General features: G+C 46.9%; 3 protein-coding genes across 8 annotated transcripts in view; 1 reads left to right on the top strand and 2 right to left on the bottom strand.

The window, feature by feature from the left end:
• LIMK2 (LIM domain kinase 2) overlaps positions 1-2,524 on the bottom strand; it is a 31,346-nt gene extending 28,822 nt beyond the window's left edge. The window contains exon 1 of the mRNA XM_063416204.1: positions 2,448-2,524. Within this exon, the coding sequence (XP_063272274.1) occupies positions 2,448-2,463 (16 nt within the window). The 5' untranslated portion in view covers positions 2,464-2,524. The remainder of the gene's footprint in view (positions 1-2,447) is intronic.
• A 213-nt stretch (positions 2,525-2,737) lies between these two features.
• Positions 2,738-17,114, bottom strand: RNF185 (ring finger protein 185). 6 transcript variants are annotated; one of them, XM_063416350.1, is made up of 7 exons: positions 16,733-17,114; positions 11,180-11,370; positions 9,641-9,659; positions 8,891-9,003; positions 8,310-8,364; positions 6,304-6,421; positions 2,738-5,187 (listed from the first exon to the last, which is right to left on the bottom strand). In XM_063416350.1, exons 2-7 carry the CDS (start codon positions 11,359-11,361, stop codon positions 5,090-5,092), a joined length of 585 nt encoding a protein of 194 aa, XP_063272420.1. In that variant the 5' UTR covers positions 11,362-11,370; positions 16,733-17,114; the 3' UTR covers positions 2,738-5,089. The 6 variants fall into 6 exon arrangements, with proteins under 6 accessions (XP_063272420.1, XP_063272419.1, XP_063272417.1 ...); XM_063416349.1 differs by having other exon boundaries at positions 11,180-11,409; positions 16,733-17,112; XM_063416347.1 differs by having other exon boundaries at positions 11,180-11,416; positions 16,734-17,109.
• A 116-nt stretch (positions 17,115-17,230) lies between these two features.
• Positions 17,231-21,447, top strand: C19H12orf43 (chromosome 19 C12orf43 homolog). Its single transcript, XM_063416354.1, has 6 exons — positions 17,231-18,118; positions 18,493-18,540; positions 18,789-18,888; positions 19,518-19,600; positions 19,921-20,008; positions 20,378-21,447. The coding sequence occupies exons 1-6, from the start codon at positions 17,854-17,856 to the stop codon at positions 20,724-20,726; spliced, it is 933 nt and encodes a 310-aa protein (XP_063272424.1). The 5' UTR covers positions 17,231-17,853; the 3' UTR covers positions 20,727-21,447.
• The last annotated feature ends 150 nt before the right edge of the window (positions 21,448-21,597 follow it).

Below are 21,597 nucleotides of genomic sequence, written 5' to 3'. Positions count from 1 at the left end.
GGACAAACAGCAACGGGTTACACCAGAGGAAACACACACTGGAACACCCCTCATAAAGAACAACCTTCAGTCGAGCAACTGACAGGAAAGCCTTCCCACATGGATCACTGCAGGCAGTCTATAACCCCCCAGTGGGAGCTCCCAAATCAAACTCTCATATCTTGTGTATTTTTTTTTCTCCAGACGTGACATCTGCTCCTTCACATTCTGCAGAAGAAAATAATGTGACTTTTCACATAAAACAGCTCAGCTGCAGCTCCGTCAGAACAGATATTTCAGGAAGGCAGCGCTGGTCTAGTACAACAATTCCAACAGTGCTAGGCCAGGAAGCCACGCTGCTGCTTCCCCCACACCACTGACTCAGCACATAACGTTTGCTCTCATTTGTATAATTAACTGGATTTCCCAGAACTGAAAGAAAGGAAAGGCAAACTTTATTCAGTAGAGAACAACTAGACTACCAGGAAGGAATTACACTCTTGAATGAATATTCCCATAGAGACTGTACAGCCAACATCAGACTACTGTAAGACACTGGAAGGGGGAGTGATGCTACTGGCCTATTGCCCTTTCAGAAAATACTTATAATAGCTAAAATAGAGCTATAATAGCTTTTGCTAGAACTGCCAGAAAGCCCCAGAGAGAGCTGGTTACTTAGATGCAAGCAAGCTAGGAAAACAGAATGAATGCCTGTGCACAAAGAACATTTGGCACACAAATAAATGCTATCCAAAATCCCAAGGGCAGTGCAGGCATATTAAAGAGTCGAGAATCTTAGTTCAGCACAGGACGGCACAAGAAATGTGTCACAGAGCTGAACAGATCTCAAACCTGTTTCTTCCCACTACCAAGAGTTTGCTTGTAGCAAGGCTGCATTAAAGAAAAAGGTGCTTTTAGACGAGGAAAACCACAAACCACAGACTTCCCTTTTCCAAAGAACGGTACAGCTTGGTAGTTTGGTTAGGCAAGTAGATACCACTGTTAAGTTCCTTGAAGCTACACAAAACAGAAGCCATCAGCCTTCCATGCACCTTTACCCCACTGTGTAGGTCAACAACAACGTTTAAAATTAACCAAGGTGAAGATCTTGCACTTTTGACATGAACAGCTATTTCAGGAAAAAACACATTTGCTGCTCAGCTACAAGCACCACTATCACCAGCACTATCCAGAGGGGTCTCCATTCAGACTGTAAGGCTCAAAGGGTTCCTTCAAGCGTGATAATTGGTGTAGGCTGCTACTTCTGTTCCCAAGTGTGCACCAGCTCCCCACCTGGAGCACCCTGTGCCCTCCTGCTAATCCAGAACGCCAAGAACTCCACCTGAGCTCAGACCTGCACTGCAGAGTAAAGGTTGGGAGAACCTTGGAAAAACCTGACCCTACCCGTGTTGTCCTATAAAGCAAATGGCTTTTCAGCACACCACACGGGCTTGGGAATAAAGAGCAAAGCTGCGTGTGCCTGTGCCCCCATTCACAGGCAGCCAGAGCTCTCCTCTCCAAGCAGGGCCAGCCCTGGCAGTCAGCTGAACTTCTGAAACAGCTGCAGGCCAAAACCACCTGCAAAGCAAACGTTCTGCAGCTCCATCCCCTCCCATTCGGTGTCACCAGCACAACACACACGTGTCAGAATGGTCTGTGGATCCGATTAAAGACATTTGAAGAGCAGTGACTACACCACAGCTGACTAAAAGCAACAAATTACTCCCTGACCATCTTACAGAATCTGTCCCATCCGCTTCAGAACCCCACAAAGCAGTCACCTACTCTCAGCTGTGGTGCTACATCTGTTTAAGTGTGCCCAGGAAGGCTGATTAGCTCCCGAACGGAAAAGAGCAGTCCCCAATCCAACAGAAATCGCTTCAGTATGCAGGAGAAACGACGGAAATGAACAAAACAGAGCAGGAAACAGTGCGAAGGAAACGCAAAGGGACATAATCCATGTAACAGGTCTGCCGAGTGCCCCGGGACAGGAGGAACGTGTCAGAGGCGGCCGGCGAGGAGCCCCGGCCGAGCCTCGGGGGCACCGCGGGACCTCGGGCGGAACAGCAGGGCCGGGGGGCGGCACGGGCAGGCCCCGCGGGCACCTGCGCCGCAGCACCGCGCCTCGGGCCGGGCCGCGCTCCCACGGGCCTCCCGCGGATCTCCCTGCACCGCGGCTGCGGACACCGCCGGGACCCCCGCGCCGCGCGTGCGGGACCCAACCGGCGGTGCCGCCCGCCCCAGGCCAGCCCCAGAACGCTCCCCAGCCACGGGCTGACGGCCGGCCGGGACGCGGGCTCAGGAGGCAGCGGCCCCGTCGAGCCCCGCAGGGGCCGCCCCGCGACACCGGCGATGCACCGGCGGCTGCATAACGGGAGCCGCGGCCTCGCGAACGCGCGCTCGTCCCGCATCAGCGGCGGGCGGCTCCTCCCGCGGGGCGCGGCCGGCCCGGCCCGGCCCGAGCTCACCTGGCAGCGCCTCCATCCCGCACCGCGCCTGACGCCAGCGGCCGCCGCCGCACCTGGGCCCGCCTCCCCGCGGCGCCGCGCCCCGCCCCCCGCCCCGGGCCAATCAGCGCGGCCCGCTCCGCGCCCCGGCCAATCGCCGCGCTGCCCCGCCCCGACCACCCCGCCCTTTCCGCGCCGGCGGCCAATGGCAGCGCCCCCCGCCCGCAGCCCCGCCCCGCCCGCGCTGAGGAGGGCGCGGCCTCGCCGCTCCCGGCCCCGAGGCAGCGCAAAGGAACGGCGGCGCACTCCGCTCAATGTAAAACCATTTTTTAATTCTAAATCACTTTCACAACAGTGAAAATTAGTGAGGAGGAACGGTAACGCACTCACCGAGCCGTCCGGGCCGTGTGCGCTCGGGTTACGGGGCAGGGGTACATACAAAAGCACACCAGGGAAAGGGGGAACCAAGCGTTAACACTTTTAGACTATTTCATCCTTGAATTGCCGGAAAATAAGAGCTCTCAGTCATGTTTCTGCAGCCTTCTCTAAATCCATTATCTCTCACACTCCTAGATGGAAATCCCCCCGAGCCACTGAAATTCTCGTTTTTAAAATGTATTACTTAAATATATTTCAGTACCTCTTTGATCTTTTGCAGTCACTTCTCTATCCTCTTCAAGGGATAAAGGCTTCAAAGGGCTACGCTTCTCCTCCCTGCATCCCTCCCTCCTCTCAGCATCGAGTTCCTCCGCACAAAAGGAGAAGGATCCATCCCCTTCCCATCAGCAGGTGGTGCTGGGTGCGCAGGAGGGGAATTCAAAGCTCCGACACTGCAGGACAACCAAACCAAACCCACCCAGCCTCTCCTGAGAAGGGCCGCAGTCACCAATTGTGCACTTGAGAAGAACCCTGTGCCAAAGTTCAGCTTCTCACAAGTGTCGAACAACAAAAGCTGAAGCACCACCTCAACTACACACAGCTGAGCAATATATTCTGTCAGATTATCATCGAGTCAGGTACGAATCTGACGTGACAAACACTGCAGAAGCTTTGCAACATTCTACTTGCCAGACGGGATTCTGGAGGTAGGCAAGTTAAACTTCAGTCATCCTCTGCCTTGACACGAAAAGGGAAGAGTTTATAATTACATAAATAAACTTCTATAACAATTAATCAAAGGTGTCCTGCCCAGGAAACTCTTCCATATGCTAAAAAAACCCAAGTATTGAAACAAAGTTTCTATTAATTGATTTGTCAGTTTTCTGTCTACTGCCAGGGAAGTCACAACATTCATCTTGCAGGAAATCATTACGACTATGAGTGACCTGAATCAAAAAAATCTAAAAACATTTAAGAGAAAAAAAAATGGAATTGCCTAGTCAGAGAAATATGAACTGTTCATCTTGCTAGGGACTCTCTCATACCTGTTTTGAAGGAATCTACACAAATACATCAGGAGTACTCTTTAAAGCTGAATACCCAACGGGATTCCAAAGCGGCTGCAGAGCGCTCACCTTCTGAAATATCCCCTCAGCACATTAATGGTTGTGGTCTCCTCCAGCACTTCGAATTAAAATCTTTGGTAGATACTGCAGAGACTCTCGCGCTGTGGCTGTTCTGCTGTGGCACAGGAGAAAGTCTGTGTGCACCTGCAGGGAGAAGATCTTCCAAATGTTCCCTACTCAGGATGTGCTGGCAAAGGCAGGATCTCACATCTCCTCCTGTGTCATTTTACAGTATGACAACTTCTACCTCAAAACTCAAGTAAAGATGCCTTTTGTTCCTCTCCCCCAACAAGCTGATCTCAGACCTGTAATAGGATTTTCTCTGGAGTACATGACCTTGTGTAGAAAGTCTCAGAGCCTTAGGGAAGATAAATGTCGCTGCAGGGACGAGGCTGTGAGGGGATTATCCGTGAGCCGGGGAAGACAACACTGTTTGTCAGTGAGCAACTGGGCTGGGTCCGGCAGCCCCACCTGCCTCCACAGCCAGAGAACCTTCCAGTGTCTGCCTCCAGCACGCTCAGGCTTTAAAAAATTGCAGCATAGATTTGTATCCCTTCTTCTAACAGCCACCAGAACCATCAGGAAGGGTTTTCCACCACGTCGGGAAATAACAGACGGAAAAGGACCCAGTCCCCAGAGCTGGTTCTGTTTGCATCACAGCTGTGCCCCAGTCTCAGCAGGGCTGCAGATGATTCCCTGGAGAAGGTCGGATGTTGATGGAGACATTAAATGACATCTGCAGCTCTGGCAGATCCATCGTGGTTGCAAAGCAGGAGATACTGGTCACACTGGAGAAGTTTCCTTACCTGCCCAGTCTACCTTGGGATAACTGTCCCACAGACCTGGTGTCACTGATTGGCACAGGATTTCAAAGCAGCACTCCCTGTCAGAGTGCAGCTCAATGCTAGGCCCATGGTTTGTGGCAGGAACCTGTTGTACAAGATATCTGAGCTGAAATACACTTTTAAACCAATGTTTTAATTCCCAACTCTGGTGCAAAATGTGAGATTCCTCATTGTGCTGTAGTACCACCAATTCCTGAAGCCCATAGTTAGCTATGGAACCAGACACCAAGAGGTTTAAAATGGGATGGGGATGCAGTTTGTAACTGTTTCAGTGGCCTTGTTGGTCATGAATATATAGAATAATGGAAAAGACTTATGCAATCAACAGCCAGAACATTATCACCAGTGCCACAAACAGGAAGAGGCGGGAAAGGAACTGCTCATCCACATATTGAGGAGTCCCTGGAACAGCTGGAAAACAGGAAGTAAAAAAAAAAAAAAAAAAAACAGTTCAGCTCCTTCCTCTTCTCTGGGATTGTGTATATTCTGAATATAGCATGTTCATACATTTCAAAATATGCAAAGAATCTGCTTGGTGAGAAAGTTGCTATTTTCTACTCCCAGCCTGGCTGGCTGCATGGGAGGATCAGAAGGAAGACAAGCATCACATCCCTGAAGCAGAACTTCATAGTTCAGTCCCACCCCCAACAGATTTCCAGGGGACACTGAACTACAGTTAACAGGGAAGATAATTTGACCCAAGGACAGCACAGGACCATGGCAACGCTGGCTGTGTATCATGTGAAGAATGAGTTTGTTCCTCATAATTCCTGTGCCATACAATACGATGGAAGATTTGTCAAGCATAACCTGTCACAAAATAAGTTCATAATTCCCTGGGCAGTAGGTGTTCTTGTTCAAAACAGATTCAGTTTGTCTACAGTGAAGATGGGGAGGAGGTTTTCTAGGGATTACTTAATTGTTAGAGAGCAAGGTCACCCCTTGGAGTAACCCAACAGTTTTTTGTTAATCAAAAATGTGAAGTAGCTTCACTGGAAAGTTATTTCTTTCCAGATGACCATTCCAGAAATAAATTTCTGAAAAATGAACCATCTTTTCATTCATTTTTTTGTGGTACGGAGCACCAGTTTTATTTTTTCCTTTTTGCCTTTCAGGAAATGGTCCTTTCCTGCTGTTTTTAAAATCTGGGTCTCCTTCATACACCTCTAGTGACTCCTTTTTATTATTATTAGAAAGTCTATTCCAATTTGTCTCATTTTTCAGGAGGAGTCTGCTGAGATCTGAATTAAAGGAGAGTAGTCTCCAGTGCCACTGTTTCTCTGCAGTCACAGGTCTCCTGGAAGGGCCTTCAGCAAATTATATGGAAGTGACAAACTTGCTTCTTTTATAAGTCTGTGTACAAAACATATCAGCCACAGACCACATTCTCTACTGCGTGTTTTTGCCCTCATTTCATGTTTCTATTGACAACACTGGTTACTGTTCAGAATATTTTGTCATGCAGCAGGTTATTTAAGAGTTTGTAAAGTGTCTGTTTGTGACAGGACAGGAGCAGGATCGTGGTACCTGGAGGAGGTCGCCCATCGTTTATGTTGAAGGCTGTTGCAAATATCCCAAAGGGAAACGCCCCAATTCCAAAGGACATCTGGAAGCCACCGTCGCCAAACCCAAAGCCCTGGAACCCCTGCAGAGAACAAAGAACAGGAGACAAAAAAGGTACCAGTCATTTAGAGCCTATTTCAGAGTATTTTGTGGAAGTGCAGACATTCCCTCTCCCTGGCTTTCCTGTGGCTTAAGGAGGGCCACACTGTCAATCTCTTCAGTCTGACACACTTTTGTAGATATCCCTTAACTCTCCCGGGTTTAAAATGTTTCAGACAGCAGCAAATTTGCCAAGCAACCCAAAGGTTTGAGAAAATGAAAACTAGCAACTGCAGCTCTTGCTTGAGGGCCACAAATCAGGACAGTGTTTCTCAATTGTAACCTTTCTCAACTTAAAGCAGTAAGGATCTGGCAATGTATCAAAATCAAAAGAACAAATTCTATTTAGAATGTCTTAACAATCTATCATGTGTTAACAGCTGTTAGCCATATAAGAAAGGTACTTAAGAAAACAATCTAAATTGATTTTTGTGATACATGTGCATCATTGAAACACTCAGTGAAATGATTCATTGCCAGTGGGATGCATAGAGCACTTGCAGGAAAAGTACAAAAAAATTTACCAAGGGACTCAAATTAAGGTGGTAAAATCATCTGGGGCAGGAATGCAAGACAAGGAAAGGAGGAAAAAAGGAAGTTACAATGCACTAAACTGACCCCGTGGGATCCAGACTAAAATACCACATCAAGTGAAAAGAGAAGTGTTCTGAACTGAGATGAATCCTGCTCTGCAGAAGCACTGTGCTGTTTGAGAACCATGTGTGAATCCAGGGGCTTGTGTCACGCCTAACAACTGTGGAGAGCCCACAGCTCTATAATGCAGAGATCTGTCCTCTCACCTCAGGACTGAAACGGGGACACCAGTTCTGAAAGACCCTCAACAATCGCCACCAACAATGGGAGGACAAAGATGATTCTACTCATATAATAAAAGCCAAGCATTTGTTGACTGAACCTTGATTTGAGGAGTTGATCTTTTGACCGTACCCTTCTCAAGCATTTTGCCACTAACTCTGAGGACAGTAAAGTTCTCTGTGGCAGGTACAGGATCTGAAGAGAACAGGGAAGCAGCACCTCTACTGCCCTGCTTTCATGCCATCCCTCTGATTTACAGCAGCACCAGCTGAAGGGTTCAGCTAAGGCACAGGAGCTGATTTAATAAGGCAGCAATGCCCTAGTGAAAGAGAACCCAGCTCCCAATACATTCAATACAGAAATGCACCTTAATCACACCCTGCAGAGTTATTTGCTTGGAGCATGAGGGAGACAATGCTCTCCAAGGACCCTGGGCTGAGTTACATGGAAATGTGCCATTGTGTCATCAGGTCATGCTCACTGCCACCGTGCTGAAGAACACTGTGGTCTGTCCAACCACCCACTCCCAGGTCTGCCCCATCTGCTGTTTATATTCACCCTTTGTAATCTCCTCAACAAATCCACAGATCCCTCTTCAAATTAACAGGTATCCAATAGATATTGACTCTCTCTTGTGTGCAGTAACATCCCATCGAAACCAGAGAAGCAGGTGTCAGTGTCAAAAATCTAAATTCATACGTGGATTACACGTTTTGATACAAATACACTTGCACAAAGAATTTTCAAAGCAAAGTGTTCCTTGTATTTAAACATGGAGAACAATAAAGCATGAAAAGCTTTTCCAGTGATACCACACTGGGCTGGATGCATGAAGCATGATCCAAGTTGAGCTGTTCTTTGGGAAGCTAAAGGGTGCCATGGGAATGGAGCTCTCTGCCACATCACAGCTATCAAAGGTTCATGAACAACCAACTGGGGAAGAGCAGGATGTGTAAGCTGCAGGATCCTCATGCATTTATGTCCTCCAGGATGAATAAATACCACTATCAATAAGAACAACTAAACCACTCAAGCTTGTTTGTTTGATCACTTACCCCTCTGTTCTCTGGTTCGGGTCTCTGTCCTTGGGGTCGAGGTGGAGTTTTCTCTCTGCAAGAAGTTGTGAAATTAGCTCAAGTGCAGGGACGTGTGACAACAGTATCTGCAGTAGCCTGGCTAACAATGCAGAACCACCACAAAACTCAGTCTCCTGGGGCCATCCAGCAGAGCTGGAGCAGTGTGTGAGAGAGCCAACCACGCAGCTTTGGACCTCCAGCAGCACATCACTGAATTGATGCTGCACTTCTGAATAACAAACACCCATTGCAAAGGCTGAAAACTGAGGACATGAACATTTAATAGAAGCTTCTCTGGTCAGATAACAATCATTGCAACCTGTCACTTGTAACTGATAATTAACACTTGACTCAAGTTAAAATGAATTGCCAGTTGAACAAGAAATGTGTGCAAACCCAGGCCCTGAAAAAGCCACAAATATTTGGCAGAAATATCAGATATCTTTTGACAAAGCATTTAAAATTGTAAATCCAGTACTTTAACAGTTTAATCTTAAGACCCTAAACTGAAGTTTCATCTTTAATTTTCAAATGAAAATAGTTCCCTTTAGGTTTCTTACCTGGGGTCCTGTTGCCCAGTGCTACCTCTTCCATACAGAGGAATAACTTTATCTCGGCTGATTCCTGCTTTGCACACGGGACACACTTGTCTGTTTGGCCTGGTCTCTAGCCACTGAAAGAAAGGAAATTATAAGAAAACTACTAAAATACCACAAAAACAACTATGCAAACCTCCTTTGCAGCCAGGCAGAAAGACTTCAGCAATTTCTCACAAAGGTCTGGAGCTGTAAGTGCCAAGTACTCCCCAAAGTGGAGCTGGCACTTTGGCTGCTGTTCTGGTGGGAACAACTTGCTGCTGTGTGCATATTCAGATCTGTGCTGGAGTAACACAAGAAATATAAAGAGTACCAGCAGTCCTGCACAGGCCAAGGGCTAGTGCAGATAGCCTTCCTGCCATCCATATCTTCTATAATGGTACTGTAATGTAAAACACTCTGCATGCAAAGAGAAGTACACTCAGCCCTTAAACCTGCAAACTAAACCCTGCAAGCTCCATACAGTAATTGTACCAAAACTGGAATTATGCAGGCTTTAAGAAACTCAAAGTGGAGGCAAGCAGAACAGAATCTAAGCTTTCTTGTTGCTCAAAGAGCAGATTGCAAGGTGTTGCACATGAAACTGCAAGAGCAGGTTGTGATTGCCCTGGAGAGAAATGCACATTTGAAAAGAGGGGGATACTCCAGAGAACCGAGGGCTTTATTGAGCAACTGGAGCTGATGAAAGACAAAGTAAAAGAAAACCTGTCTTACCTGGTGTAAACAAGGCCAACTGTGAGCATTCCCAGGACAATTTGTTCACAGAGCAGAAAAAGAGAGGAAAATGGAATTAGTTACTGAACTCAATATGACAAATGTGCAGCGTGCAGGGATAGTGCAGCTTGGTGACAACAGAACCCTGGAATCCAGCTGGGCCAGTTCTGCAGCCTCCCATTAAAATCATTTTTGCAAGCACAGCCCAAGACTGATCTCCACTGGTTTTTTTCAGGTTACACAATCTAAATTCCTAATGTGGTTCTGTGCATCTCCCATTCCCAGGTCCTCATCCATACCAAAGGCCCAGACAGAGGCTGCATTAATCTTAGGGTTTATTGTACAAATTTTCTCTTCTGATACCATGAAAAGATATCCTAGAGCCACGATGCAAATGAGCAAGATGTCACTAATGAGACTTTAGGGTCTTAGAAGTCTGAGCTGAAACATCAGCCACGTTCACAGAATCATGGAGTAACTCAGGCTGGGTGATACCTCAGATAGCCTCTAGTCCAACCTGATGCTCAGAGCAGGGTCAGCTATTGAGATCACACTCAGTTGCTCAGGGCAAAGAAATTCCCATTATACAGATTAAATTGCTATGGCAAATTGAAAAAAGGTCAAAGACAAGCAAGCCAGAAGATAAAACTGCTAAACAGCCATCTGCTTTCACAATGGTCTCAATAACACCATTCAGACAAGATACCTGGTATTTTTAAGGTTCTGTTCTTCCAAATCCTTTTGTGCAATAAATTAATCTTATTTTATCTTAACACACCCTAAGCCAGTCATTTTCCATCTCCCCAAATAAATATTTGGATTTTCAGATGTTATGTATATTTACACAGGAGAAAAGCATTTTCAGGCCTCTTTTTATTAAAGATTTAGCCCACTGTGTAAAATAAACTCCAACCCCCTCACATTTGGCCATGTCAATCCTTCACTTCTTACCATTCAAGAAAGGGTACACTCAAACCAGGTTACCCACATAAGAAATGCTGCACATGTATTATATCTGTGCTATACATTATTTCCAAGTCAAATTAAAGAACTGAAAAGTTCCTAACACAAATGTAATATCATGGGAAAAGAGAAATAGCCCATATGTAAAAAGCTTATTGCCTGTTTTTTTCTTTTTTTTATGGTTTAAAAAGAAAAAAAGAGCAAGCTTGTAGGAGAAACTACAATTTGGCCTCCAGAACCTAGATTCACATCCAGGTTTAGGTATGCAGAGGTTAGAAAGGAATTTAGGTCTAAAGAACATACCTGTGGTAGGCCAGACAGCACAAATAAAATAACACATATAAGCAAACAGTGTCAATGAGCACTGAACTGTGTGGGGCTGCCTGTTTGTTTGCTTTTACACAATAATCCAGTACAGGGAGTTTAAGACAAATCCACGCCTTGGAACACAAGCAAAGAAAATCAGCTGTGGAGCAAACCCAAGCTTCTAAACCAAACCCACAGTTCCTCTGGAATTACAATCAGGTTTTTATGGGATCAGAGAGGGTGTTCTGGCTGATGTGGGGCTGCACTTACCAGAAGAGGTGCCCACACAAGCTGATAACTGCATCCTTGGCAGTGTCTAAGCAGATGTTGCACTCAAAAGTGTTGTCCTGATTAACGCTGTCCCCAGAACCATTGCTGCTGCTGCTGCCACTGGTCCCTCCAGTACTGGAGTTCTTTGTTGATGCAGAAGCTGTGGGTCCTTTGCTTGCCATCCTCAAGATCTACCCAGACAAAGTCAAGAAAATTTTCCTCTTGGAATCCTGGCTCAGAGAAAGGAAAACAAACAAACAAACCTAAACAACTTATTGGCATTATAAACATTGCATTCTGGCCTCATTCCAAACTGGTAGTGATTTATCTAAGAAGCTCTCGAATCCTGTTGTTGATGGTTTTAGTTTAGTGTAGCCAAGAGGGATCTTTTTTTAGAAACTAAGCTCCTTTCCAGTCCCACAGTATGACCTGGCTGATGTGTGACCTGTATTTTACTGTTACTGAGAAGCATCCACAGCCAAAACAACCCCCCTGTACTTTCTTATAAAGCCTTTTCCTGCAAGAATGAGCTCACCCACATGCTCTTCCAAAACTCAGCACAACTTACAACTGAGAATGCAGCCTGAAGCAGAATTTAATCATGAAGTAATTACCAGTTTGAACAGACTGACAATGCAGAGTTTTAACTTCAATGTTCATTAGTTTGGAATATTAATGACAATAATGGCAAAGGTGGCTTAGGACTTAAATTGTCTCCTGAGCAGTGTACTGCTGCTATCACAGCAGCGTTGATATGACTATCAAACATTCCTGCTACTTTCAAACTATCAAACATTTCTAATCTAGTAATAAGGTAGTAATGCAGAATTATTAGAAATTTTACTTTAATGTGCTTGGATTTTACTTCAATGCTTCTGCCTCTCATTACCATAATCGTATTTACCAAAGAATAGCATTTATTTTATTTCAGTAGCAACAACGTCTACAGTGTAATTCCTTGATATGTAAATTCCTAAAGTACCTAAAACTTTGATACTCAGCACAAGGCATTTACATTTCTAGAAACACTTTTACCAGAACAAGACTTTTAATCCAAGAACTAAGAGACTTTCAGTAGCTATAGAAATAACGAAAATGTTTAAAATATCCCACTGTGCTTTTCATGAAACTCTCTGTTGATGCTGCAGGAACAGGAATACTTAGATAGAGCTGTGAGAAACAAACAGGTGGTTATCTGAATTTTTGCAAGTGTACAAACAGTGAAGCGTTTTCAAAGGGCAACCTGAATTTTTCAGAAGGTAATTTCTTTGCAAACTTACCCCCCAGGCACTAAAGGCTTTCCTTAGCGTTGCCTCTTTGTAGCAGAGCTGCAGCAGAGGTGCAGGGCACCAAACTAAAGCCTCAGGATCTCCAGCTGTTATTGGCAACAGCTTTTTTCCTACAACACAATCCCACTGCAGTCAGGAAAGTATCACACTGAGCCTTGTGAAGTATTGCAGCAGAGACTCAGTTACAGCAGGTGAAATCTATTCCTGCAGAGCTTTTTCTCTCTATTACATCATTTTGCACAGTGTCCCAGAAGGGCAGATTTGTATTCACAGATGCTGCACTTCAACATACGCTGCCTTCAGCAGTGCTGGCTCTCAGCATTTCACACCACAACTCCATTTACACTCTGTTCATTGCACAAAATTAAAATCCGTGTTAGATCAAGGCAGATGGAAGTGCTGCCAACCCACAAACTGTACGCCAAAGACACTTGGATTTTTCACACATCCTTACAACCAGAATCTTCAGCCTGTCTTGCTCAGTAGTTTAAGTGAAAACTTATCAACTTGGACCTGTATATATTAATATAAAAACTGAGAAAACCTCCTTAAAACTAAGGAGTTCAACACACTGTACAAAATACAGCATCCCTTTCTGGAACGGTCACAAGAAACATCTCAACATATAACACGAGGAAAGGATGTGTACAAGGGGCAAATAAAAAATCCTGAGTCCCTAATACCAATGTGGGAAAAAAGTTCCTTTTTCTGAATTTAATTGTCTATTAACACAATGAATCTGGAGACTTGTCAAAAAGATAAAATCTGTATCTCCACAAAAACTTACTGAAAAAAAAACCCTCAGTTTTTGGTAGCTACAACAAATACATAAAATGTTATGAAGAAGGATGACAAAGAAATCCAGAGAAATATCAGTTATTAAATAGAATAAAGATGGCTGAGACAGGAGACAGATTAAAATGACATCATGTAACAGGCACTGAATCTTCTTTCCTAGAAGAGGGTCATTCCCTAATCTCTACTGGGGATCCTCTCCTAAGTATTTGTTCATTGGCTGATGGAGCCCAGTGACCTCTTAGGATATAACCAATTTAAAATACCAAAACACAACACTAAAATAATAAAAGCCTTCTCAAACATTTGCTCTTGACCCTGAACTATTGTATAACATAACTGGCTCTGTAACAAGTGCTGCTGGGCTCTGTACATCTGCACATATACAAAGAAGCAAACATGGAACAGCTTCCAGTGGCTAAATTTACATTTGATAATCATATATTGTGTAGCTTGTGAGGGTACTCTGAATCCTAAAGTAAGAATTCAGCTGCAAATGGAACTTGTTCTGAGTGCAGAATGAGCTCCAAATTGAACAGTCACTCAAACTACTTAAACTTTGAGACAAAACTCTCCAGGGGAAAAAACCCAACAAACCATAAGCAAATCACAAACTAAAAAAATCAACAACTAACACAACAGGCCAAACCAACTCCATTTTCATTTTGCCTTAGGCTTTGGGAGGAAGACTACGAGGACACTGGGGTTAAGTAAACATAATTGAGAGATGCCAGTTAAGGTTTGCTGTATCCTTGTCCTTCAGATCAGATCTCCAAATCAACCCTAGAGGCATGATGAACAGCAAACAAAACAAGGGAAAGGATGTGAAAATCAGCTGATACCTAACTGCAAGCATTCAGAGATCTTGTCTTTTTCTTACTTCTTTGCTCTATACACATTTACAGGACAGCAGTATCTTTGTTTCATAAAAGCCATCTAGATTAGCAGTTTCTTTCCTTCAAACCACGATCCCTATGTTATATCCCAACAGGTTGTTCTGAAAGTGACTCCAGGAATCCAGACTGGCAGCAGATGAAGGGTTAAGGAACAAGGAGCAGGCTTCCTAAACAAATACAGAAGTGTGGTGGAGCGTGAAGACACGGAATGTACATGAGAGGGTGAAACTGCAACTGGCCTGGGACCTGAGCATGTCCTGACAGCCAGGAGCACACGACATCCACGACAGGAGGAAATGCAGGGTTCTGGGAATGTCCATGCATCTGCTGTGAGTACTGGCTATAGATCTCACTAACAGACAGTAAGAAAGAAATTTTCCTCTAATATTTTAAAAACTTTAAATCTACTGTGAGCAACTGCACACCAGGAAAGCACGGGCTGAGTGGCTGTCAAAGATCACGATTCTGAACTCAGCAAATGACAATGACTGCATTGCCAAAGTACACTGGCCCAACCCTCAAAACACTTTTAGGAAAAACACTCAAAGACAGGCTAGAGGAGTCTAGCCTGTACTTTTCAACATAAGTTAAAGTACACCAAAAAAAATCTGCTGCAAACAGCAGGTGAACATTAATTCAGCCTGGGAAAGGCAGAGAGGGAATATAAGTTAGAAGGTAATTTCACCTATACAGAACAGTCCTGGACTACATGCTCACAGCATGATATTAGGATGTCTCAAGTATTTAATTTTTTTCATGAACAATGAGAAAAAGTTCTGGTGAGGGTATAGAAGTCTGGCTAGTTTATTAACAAAACCCAAAGTTTGTTCCTCTTTGCCACAACAATGGAAAAAAATGAGCAGTACTGTTGGATGCCAATTCCACTGGAAAGACCCTTTTCCATATTTCTTTCCTAATGAATCTTATTTTAGCTAAGAGTAGTGAAATTTAAATAATCCAGATCTAGTTTGTTTATGAAACAAGTTCTGATTTAGTTCCTTAATCTTTTGCAGTTTAAATCAAAAAGAAGACCTGTCAGTGTATTTTGTTATCACTAAGATGTCATTTTCTGACATCTAAAAATTTTTATAAAAGGAATATTAACATTAGAAAATCAATTTCAATTTAAAACTACAACTAAGAGTTTATAGAAATATGCCCACTCATAAATTTAAGAACAATTTGATAGTTAACATATTACAATTGCCTGGGCTTCAAGTACAACAACCAGGTAACCTCAGCTGAAAACTGCTGACAGGGCCTAGAAGAAAGTGCACTGACTTCTTGACAGTCATTTCAGATATTCTTAACAAACACATGACTGTCCTGCTGTTAATCATTAAATACATATTTATCACTCACTACCTTTTTACTCTTTTCTGTCCCCCAAACACGTTACATTTTAACTCCTTGGAACCATTTCTCGAGTTCATCTTTCCACCTCCTGTAACCTGTACACACTGAGCACCTCTTTTTAGTATCACCACAAAGTGGTCCCAAAACACGAATCCATGTGATCGTTTGCTCTTGCAAAACCAGCTTTTTGCCTTCCAGGCCAGCGTGCCCTTGCCTGGCCTCATTTCATTAATTGGGATTCTGCAATGCACATCTGTGTTACAGCCAGCGCTGCCAGGGCTGCTTCGGGAACACGGAGGGATCCGTGTACCCTGTAAATGCAAACAGGAAAAACCCCTGGGTGATTAAAGGAGTTGCTTTTTTATCCGCTCCGTAAAGGTTTGATTAGACTCCAAGAAAAATCTTTCAACAAAGATTTTATCCTCTTACCTCACAAAGTCCAAAGGAAAAAAAAAAAGAAAGAAATATAAGCAGTTGGGTAATGCTGCCCCAGCGTTTTCCTGGTCTGCAGTGCCGTGTGAGACAGACGCACCCGGCTAACCCAGGTTAGCAGCAAAACGTAAAAATATCAAATACAACACTTACTATATACAACAGACGTGATGTAAGAAGTACCAAGCGAATGTTAATATACGAGCAATTCTCAAAATATAAGTAATGCCTTGTACCAGCAGCCGGCGCCTCGCGACATACCCAGAGCCCTCTATCGCGACAGAGATAGGCGGGTCCGGCCCCGCACAGCGCAACACCGGGCACCGGCGGCCCCGGGACGGCGCTTTCGGAGAAAAACCCCGGGCGGCAGCGCCGGGCCGCGGGCCGGGGCTCGGGGGACAGCGCCGGGCCTGCCGGGGCACCGCGGCCGCGGCTCCGGAGGCACCGGGCGAGGCCGGGGGTCCCGCAGCGTCCCCGCCCCGCTCGCCTGGAGCAGGCGCAGGCGGCTCCGGCCTCCCAGCGCCCGGCCCGGCTCCCCCCACGACCCCCGCCCGGCCCGGCCCGGCCCGGCCCGGCCCTGCTCACCGGCGGGTGCGGGCTCCTCGCAGCGCCCGAGCCGCTCCGTCACCTGACCCCCGGAAGCGCGGCCCGCGGAAAGGCCGGGCCCGCCCCGCCGGGCGCCGCGGCTCCGCCAACCGGGCCGGCGCCTGAGGGGGCCGCGGGCAGCGACACCCGCCCGCCGCGGCCCCTCCCCGGCCCGGGCCCCCGCACACCCCGCTCGTTACCTCGGCTCCTCGGGGAGAACGGCCCGGGCTGCTCCGCCCGCGCCCGGCCCCGCCGCCACCCCCGGTGCTGCGGCCGTGGGCGGCTGAGCCGCGGGGCCGCGATCAAACGGCGGCCGCCGGGGACGGCGAGAAACTCGTACCGAGCGCTGGGCCCGAGCAGGAAGGGAGGAAAGGGAAGGACGGAAAAGGAAGGAAGGACGGAAGGGGAAGGAAGGAAGTTCGAGGAAACAAATTGTTGACTTACGAGTGTAGAGTGCTAGAGTCTGAGCTGAGAAACACCGCCAGGATGGAAACAGAGAGCTTGATAAAGGGATTTAGAGCTTTAAGGTGTTCATACAGTTGTGAGAAACCAAAGAAGCAGAGGGACCAAAGAAAGGGAGAGGACGTGACCTGCCCGAGAAGGCACTTCTGGAGGGTTTGTCCCAGCTCTGAGGGCACCCCACCAGTCCTGAGGACTCCAAGGTACAAAACAGCCCAAAATTTCTTGTTCTTTTCTCAGTGGGGAATGGGTCAATCCTAAACCAAGGTCTTCCACTAAAAAGGAGAGTTTTATGAGGAAATAGTGAAGAAATGAAGGGAAGCTGGTGCCAAGGGAGCCCATTGGAAGGAGCCCAAGGATATTGTGAGCAGCCTGTCTGCTGCCGGGTGGCCTGAGACTGCACAGCTCTACGGTGAAGGCTGGAAGGTGCAAGCCAGGAAGTGTCCAGCAGGATAAAAACAGACACACGGAGTATTCCTGCTGCTTTCAGCAGCACGTAGGCTTGGCAAAACCCACAGCAAAATGGTTATCCAGAAGCCCATCTGGAATCACCAAACAGGTTGTTGTACCACACCAGAAAATTTCAGCTTGGGATGAAAATGTAGTACGTAACGGGATAGTGCTGATGGCGTGAAGAACACACCAAGCATTACTACCTGCACAAGCAGTGAAAATCTAACAAAGCAGCTCTCTTGTTCTCAACCAGCCAGCAAAGCAGCAGGGATGGGCACAGCTTCTACAGTCAAGCAAAAATTTGTCCTGTCAGTGTAGTAAGTGATTAGGAAGTTACCAGGGCCCCGAAGACACGAACCGTGTCCTCCAGAAGCCGATTAAGACAAGGCTGGGTTAATGAAATTCAGCTATGTGGAGGCCATGTCGGACTACAGCTCCCGGCATGCACCGCGGCCGGACTACAGCTCCCGGCGTGCGCCGCGGCCGGACTACAGCTCCCGGCATGCGCCGCGGCCGCACCACAGCGCCCAGCGTGTCCCGCGCGTGCAAGATGGCGGCGCCCAGGGGCGGCTCGGACTCGGACAGCGGCGGCGAAGCGGCCGCGCGGTTCCGGGAGGCCGCCTGGGACTGCACCGCGCAGGCCGCGGCGGCGGCGCGGGCGGAGCCGCGCGGCGGTGAGGGCGGCAGACAGGCTGGGCTCTCTTTCCCCGCTGCGGCGTGCCCTCCCCTCTCTTCCCCGCCCGGCGCTCCGGTCCGGCCCCTCGGCAGCTCCTCCTGACCCGCGGGCATTCCGCTCTGCCGCGGTGCCGGTGTCAGAACTGAAGGGGGCTCTGCCTGGCCACGTCCGGCCTCCAGCAGGGCCCACAGCCCCTTCCCGACAGTCCTGGCCCGAGGGAAGTTTCCCTTTCCCCTCATAACGCTTCTGCCCCGAAGGTGGGCCAGGGCTGTCTCTCAGGCATTATTCTTTGTGCTCTGACATGTGCCTGGCAGGGGTTAAAGAGGTCCTGGCCGCAGGTCTCTAAATGTGCCTTTGCTACTTTCTTTTCAGGGGGCTTTAGAAAGGATCGGTTGCCGCCTAAAGATCAGCCAAGCCTGAGGTATTTTTGCTGCTGGTATCAAACTTAATGTTTCCCTGATGAAAAAATTAATTTGTAATAATTATGCTGCTTTTGCTTTGTACCTTGTGGTACTTCACACTGAAAGGGCCAGTTCTGTTTGGGGAATTAGCCCAACCATAATCTGAAATGATGCTTGAATCTGAACAGACTAGTAGGTGTTTAAGGGTTTGGATGAGCCATGTGTTATTGGCCTCGAAAGAGATAATCCTTGTTCTTCTTTCAAATGGGCGTGAGACAATCGGCCGCGAGGAGGGCGACAATGAGCTCCAGACCACGCCAGAGTTCAGAGCACACGTTGCAAAGAAGCTGGGAGCCATGCTGGACAGGTACTGCTGTGCAGGGCTGCAAACCTTTGTTCTGTGGGTCAGTTACATAGATGTGTTTGTGTGCTAAACCCAGGAAATCTGACATCTGCTCTCCTTCATCCCCGTATTAAGCACAAGCTTCCAGTGTTCTGTGACCTAACCTTGCTGATGTGCTGTGCCCATCTGGTCCAAACTCTCTGGCAGCACTGCTTGTCTCCATTTGCCTCTGTGGTGAACATCTTGTGGGGAGAAAAGAGAATTTGGGGGCCTTAGCACTTCCATCACGTAAAGGCTGGCAGGAGAATCTTTGATTTGTTCTTACAACCTAAACCAGTACCTGATTCTGGGTTGTGCTGGCAGAATGCCTGGTACTGGGCTGCCACTCTGTCTGTTCTGCAAGCATGGCCCTGGAGAAATGCAATTCCTGCTGCTCAGAGCTGGCTTTACAAATGCTGCTTTTAAACCATTCTTGTGGCTTTCATTGTTGAGTGGACAAGGCCTGATCTGCTCTGGAAACGGAGCTGAGGCAGCCTCACTAACAAAAGAAGGATCCATGCAACATCTCCCTCTAGTCTTGTTTCCCAGAAATACCCAAGTTTAGCTCAGTTTGCATGAACCTGTCTGAGATCTGACTGGGGTTTTGTGTTTAGTTTCATCACTGTCCTGAAGGACTCATCAGGACCATCGCAGACCTTGGGGGCACAGCCTGACTCTGAAGATGATGAAGATGATGGTGAGTTCCAGTCTCAGCCTCTGTGGCAGTTTTGTGACTGTTCACTGCTGCCTGGTGGGGTGGATCCTGTCCATCACCAGCTCTACATCCAACTGTCTAATAAACATTTGCACTGAAAGAATTTCTGTTGGTGTCTGTGAGGGCTGCTCCTTTTCAGCTCCGACCTCTGTGCCCCAAGTGCTCCCACACAGTCCCAAATGATTGCTGTCAGGTACTGTGGAAATACAGAAACAGCACTGAGGCATCCAGGGGAATGGCAGCTGATTGCTTCTGATTGCTCTGTTTTATATCCTGCCTAACCCCCCCTTTCCATACTCCAGGTTTTCGCCTCTTTTCCTCCTCTGTCCCTGGAGACTGTGGGAAGCCAGAGCCTTGCCCTGCAGCGAGGAGGAGGCCGGTTAGCTCCAGGTGAGGCTGGCACTGCTCTGCTCCTCAGGTACTGTTGTATCCCACACTTCAGAGGCAGCTGGGACTCCCACAAGGGAACAGGAAGCTGAAGAGCTTGAGGAATGGGTATTATGACTCTTATATTTGACTAGACCAGAATATTGTTTCTTTTTTAGTGCTGGGGGACTAGAAATGTTTGTGGGAGATTTTCTTTCCCCTCCTAGGGTGTGTAAAGAACATGTTGACCTTCAGACTGGTTAAATGCAAACTGTAGGTGTAGGAGTCCCAGAGCCACTGGGATCGTGTGTTCTCATCTCAGATTTCTCTGCTGTCCAAGTTTTGGGTGAATTCAAGGCAAAAGTACAACACAATGTCCTTCCCTCTTTCCAGTGACACAGACAGTGACCAAGAGTGGCAAAGGTGCCAGGAGGCTGCCATGTCAGCTGCGGATATTCTGAAGCAAAGTGCTTTTCCTGCATTGTCCCAGGGTTCCAGCCAGGATCAGACTCAGGGTTATGGAGAGCCCAAGCAGAAAAAAAAGAAGAAGAAGAAGAAAATTAGGAGTGAGAACAATATTCAGGAGAAAATAATAGACTCAGCAGAGTGTGACCAGATCTGCAAAGATTTGCCTCGGCTGGTGTCTGCAAATGGCCAGCAGGAGAGACAGAACAGCAATCACAGAGAGAACTCTGTGCTGCCAGGAGCTGTGAAGAAGAAAAAGAAGAAGAAAAAAGAATGATGATTTTGCTCTGCAAACGGCAGGTGGTTGTGATGGATGAAGGAAACTGAAAGAAAACCTAACAACAAGATTTGCTGCAGATGAGGGAAAATTAATTGGCAAAGCCTCTGTTCAAAAAGCTCAGTGGCCTGAGAGACTAATTAAGTGACTTCCTGTGCTGCTGGCGTCCCTGAGGAAGGGAACATTGTTCTCCTCACACAGCAGTTGTCTGTGCTGCTGCTTGTGCAGGCCAGTCTGAAAGGATTAAATACCGTGCCAGCCTTGCATGGCAGAGGGATGTGATTATAGCTGCATTCCTCCTGGTCTGTTCCTTCACATCGTGAAACCTTTCTGGAGAAAGTACATGATGAATTGAATTTGGTTTACATGGCAACAGGTGATCAGCTGCTTTTTCTCTTTGTCTTTTTGTAGACTACTGAGAACAGCTCCAACCTGTGGGAGACTCATTTATCAAAAGCATCCTGTCAGAAATCAGGGCCCCTTGTTTTCTCCCTGCGATCATCATCACAATCTGTTGTTGAAACCTGCTGTGTTCCTAATCCCTCTGCAATCTGCACCTCTCCAGGGCCTCTGCACATAAACAGTGTGTGGTGGGCTGATTTCAGGGTTGGTGTAAATGCATCCTGCTCTTCCAGTTGTGTCCACTGAATTTTTTTTCATGTATAGGGGTTTTTTTTAATGGCGTCTGTTGTTATTAAATTTTACTACACTCTTGGACCTACTTAATTTGATAGGTTTTGTACAACTGTGGCTTTCTTGGTGTATTCAGATTCTCCCCAGCAGAGACAGAGGTGGTTCAGGATGGCTCTTTGGTTGCAGGGTGATCAATGCTACAAAATTGCTGCAGGAAGGACTTAACCCTAATTTAAAA

This window comes from Prinia subflava, chromosome 19 (assembly GCF_021018805.1).
Source record: "Prinia subflava isolate CZ2003 ecotype Zambia chromosome 19, Cam_Psub_1.2, whole genome shotgun sequence".
Classification (NCBI taxonomy): Eukaryota; Metazoa; Chordata; class Aves; order Passeriformes; family Cisticolidae; genus Prinia; species Prinia subflava.
The sequence above is the reverse complement of the archived record's forward strand: the minus strand, read 5'-3'. Positions and strand labels throughout refer to the sequence as shown.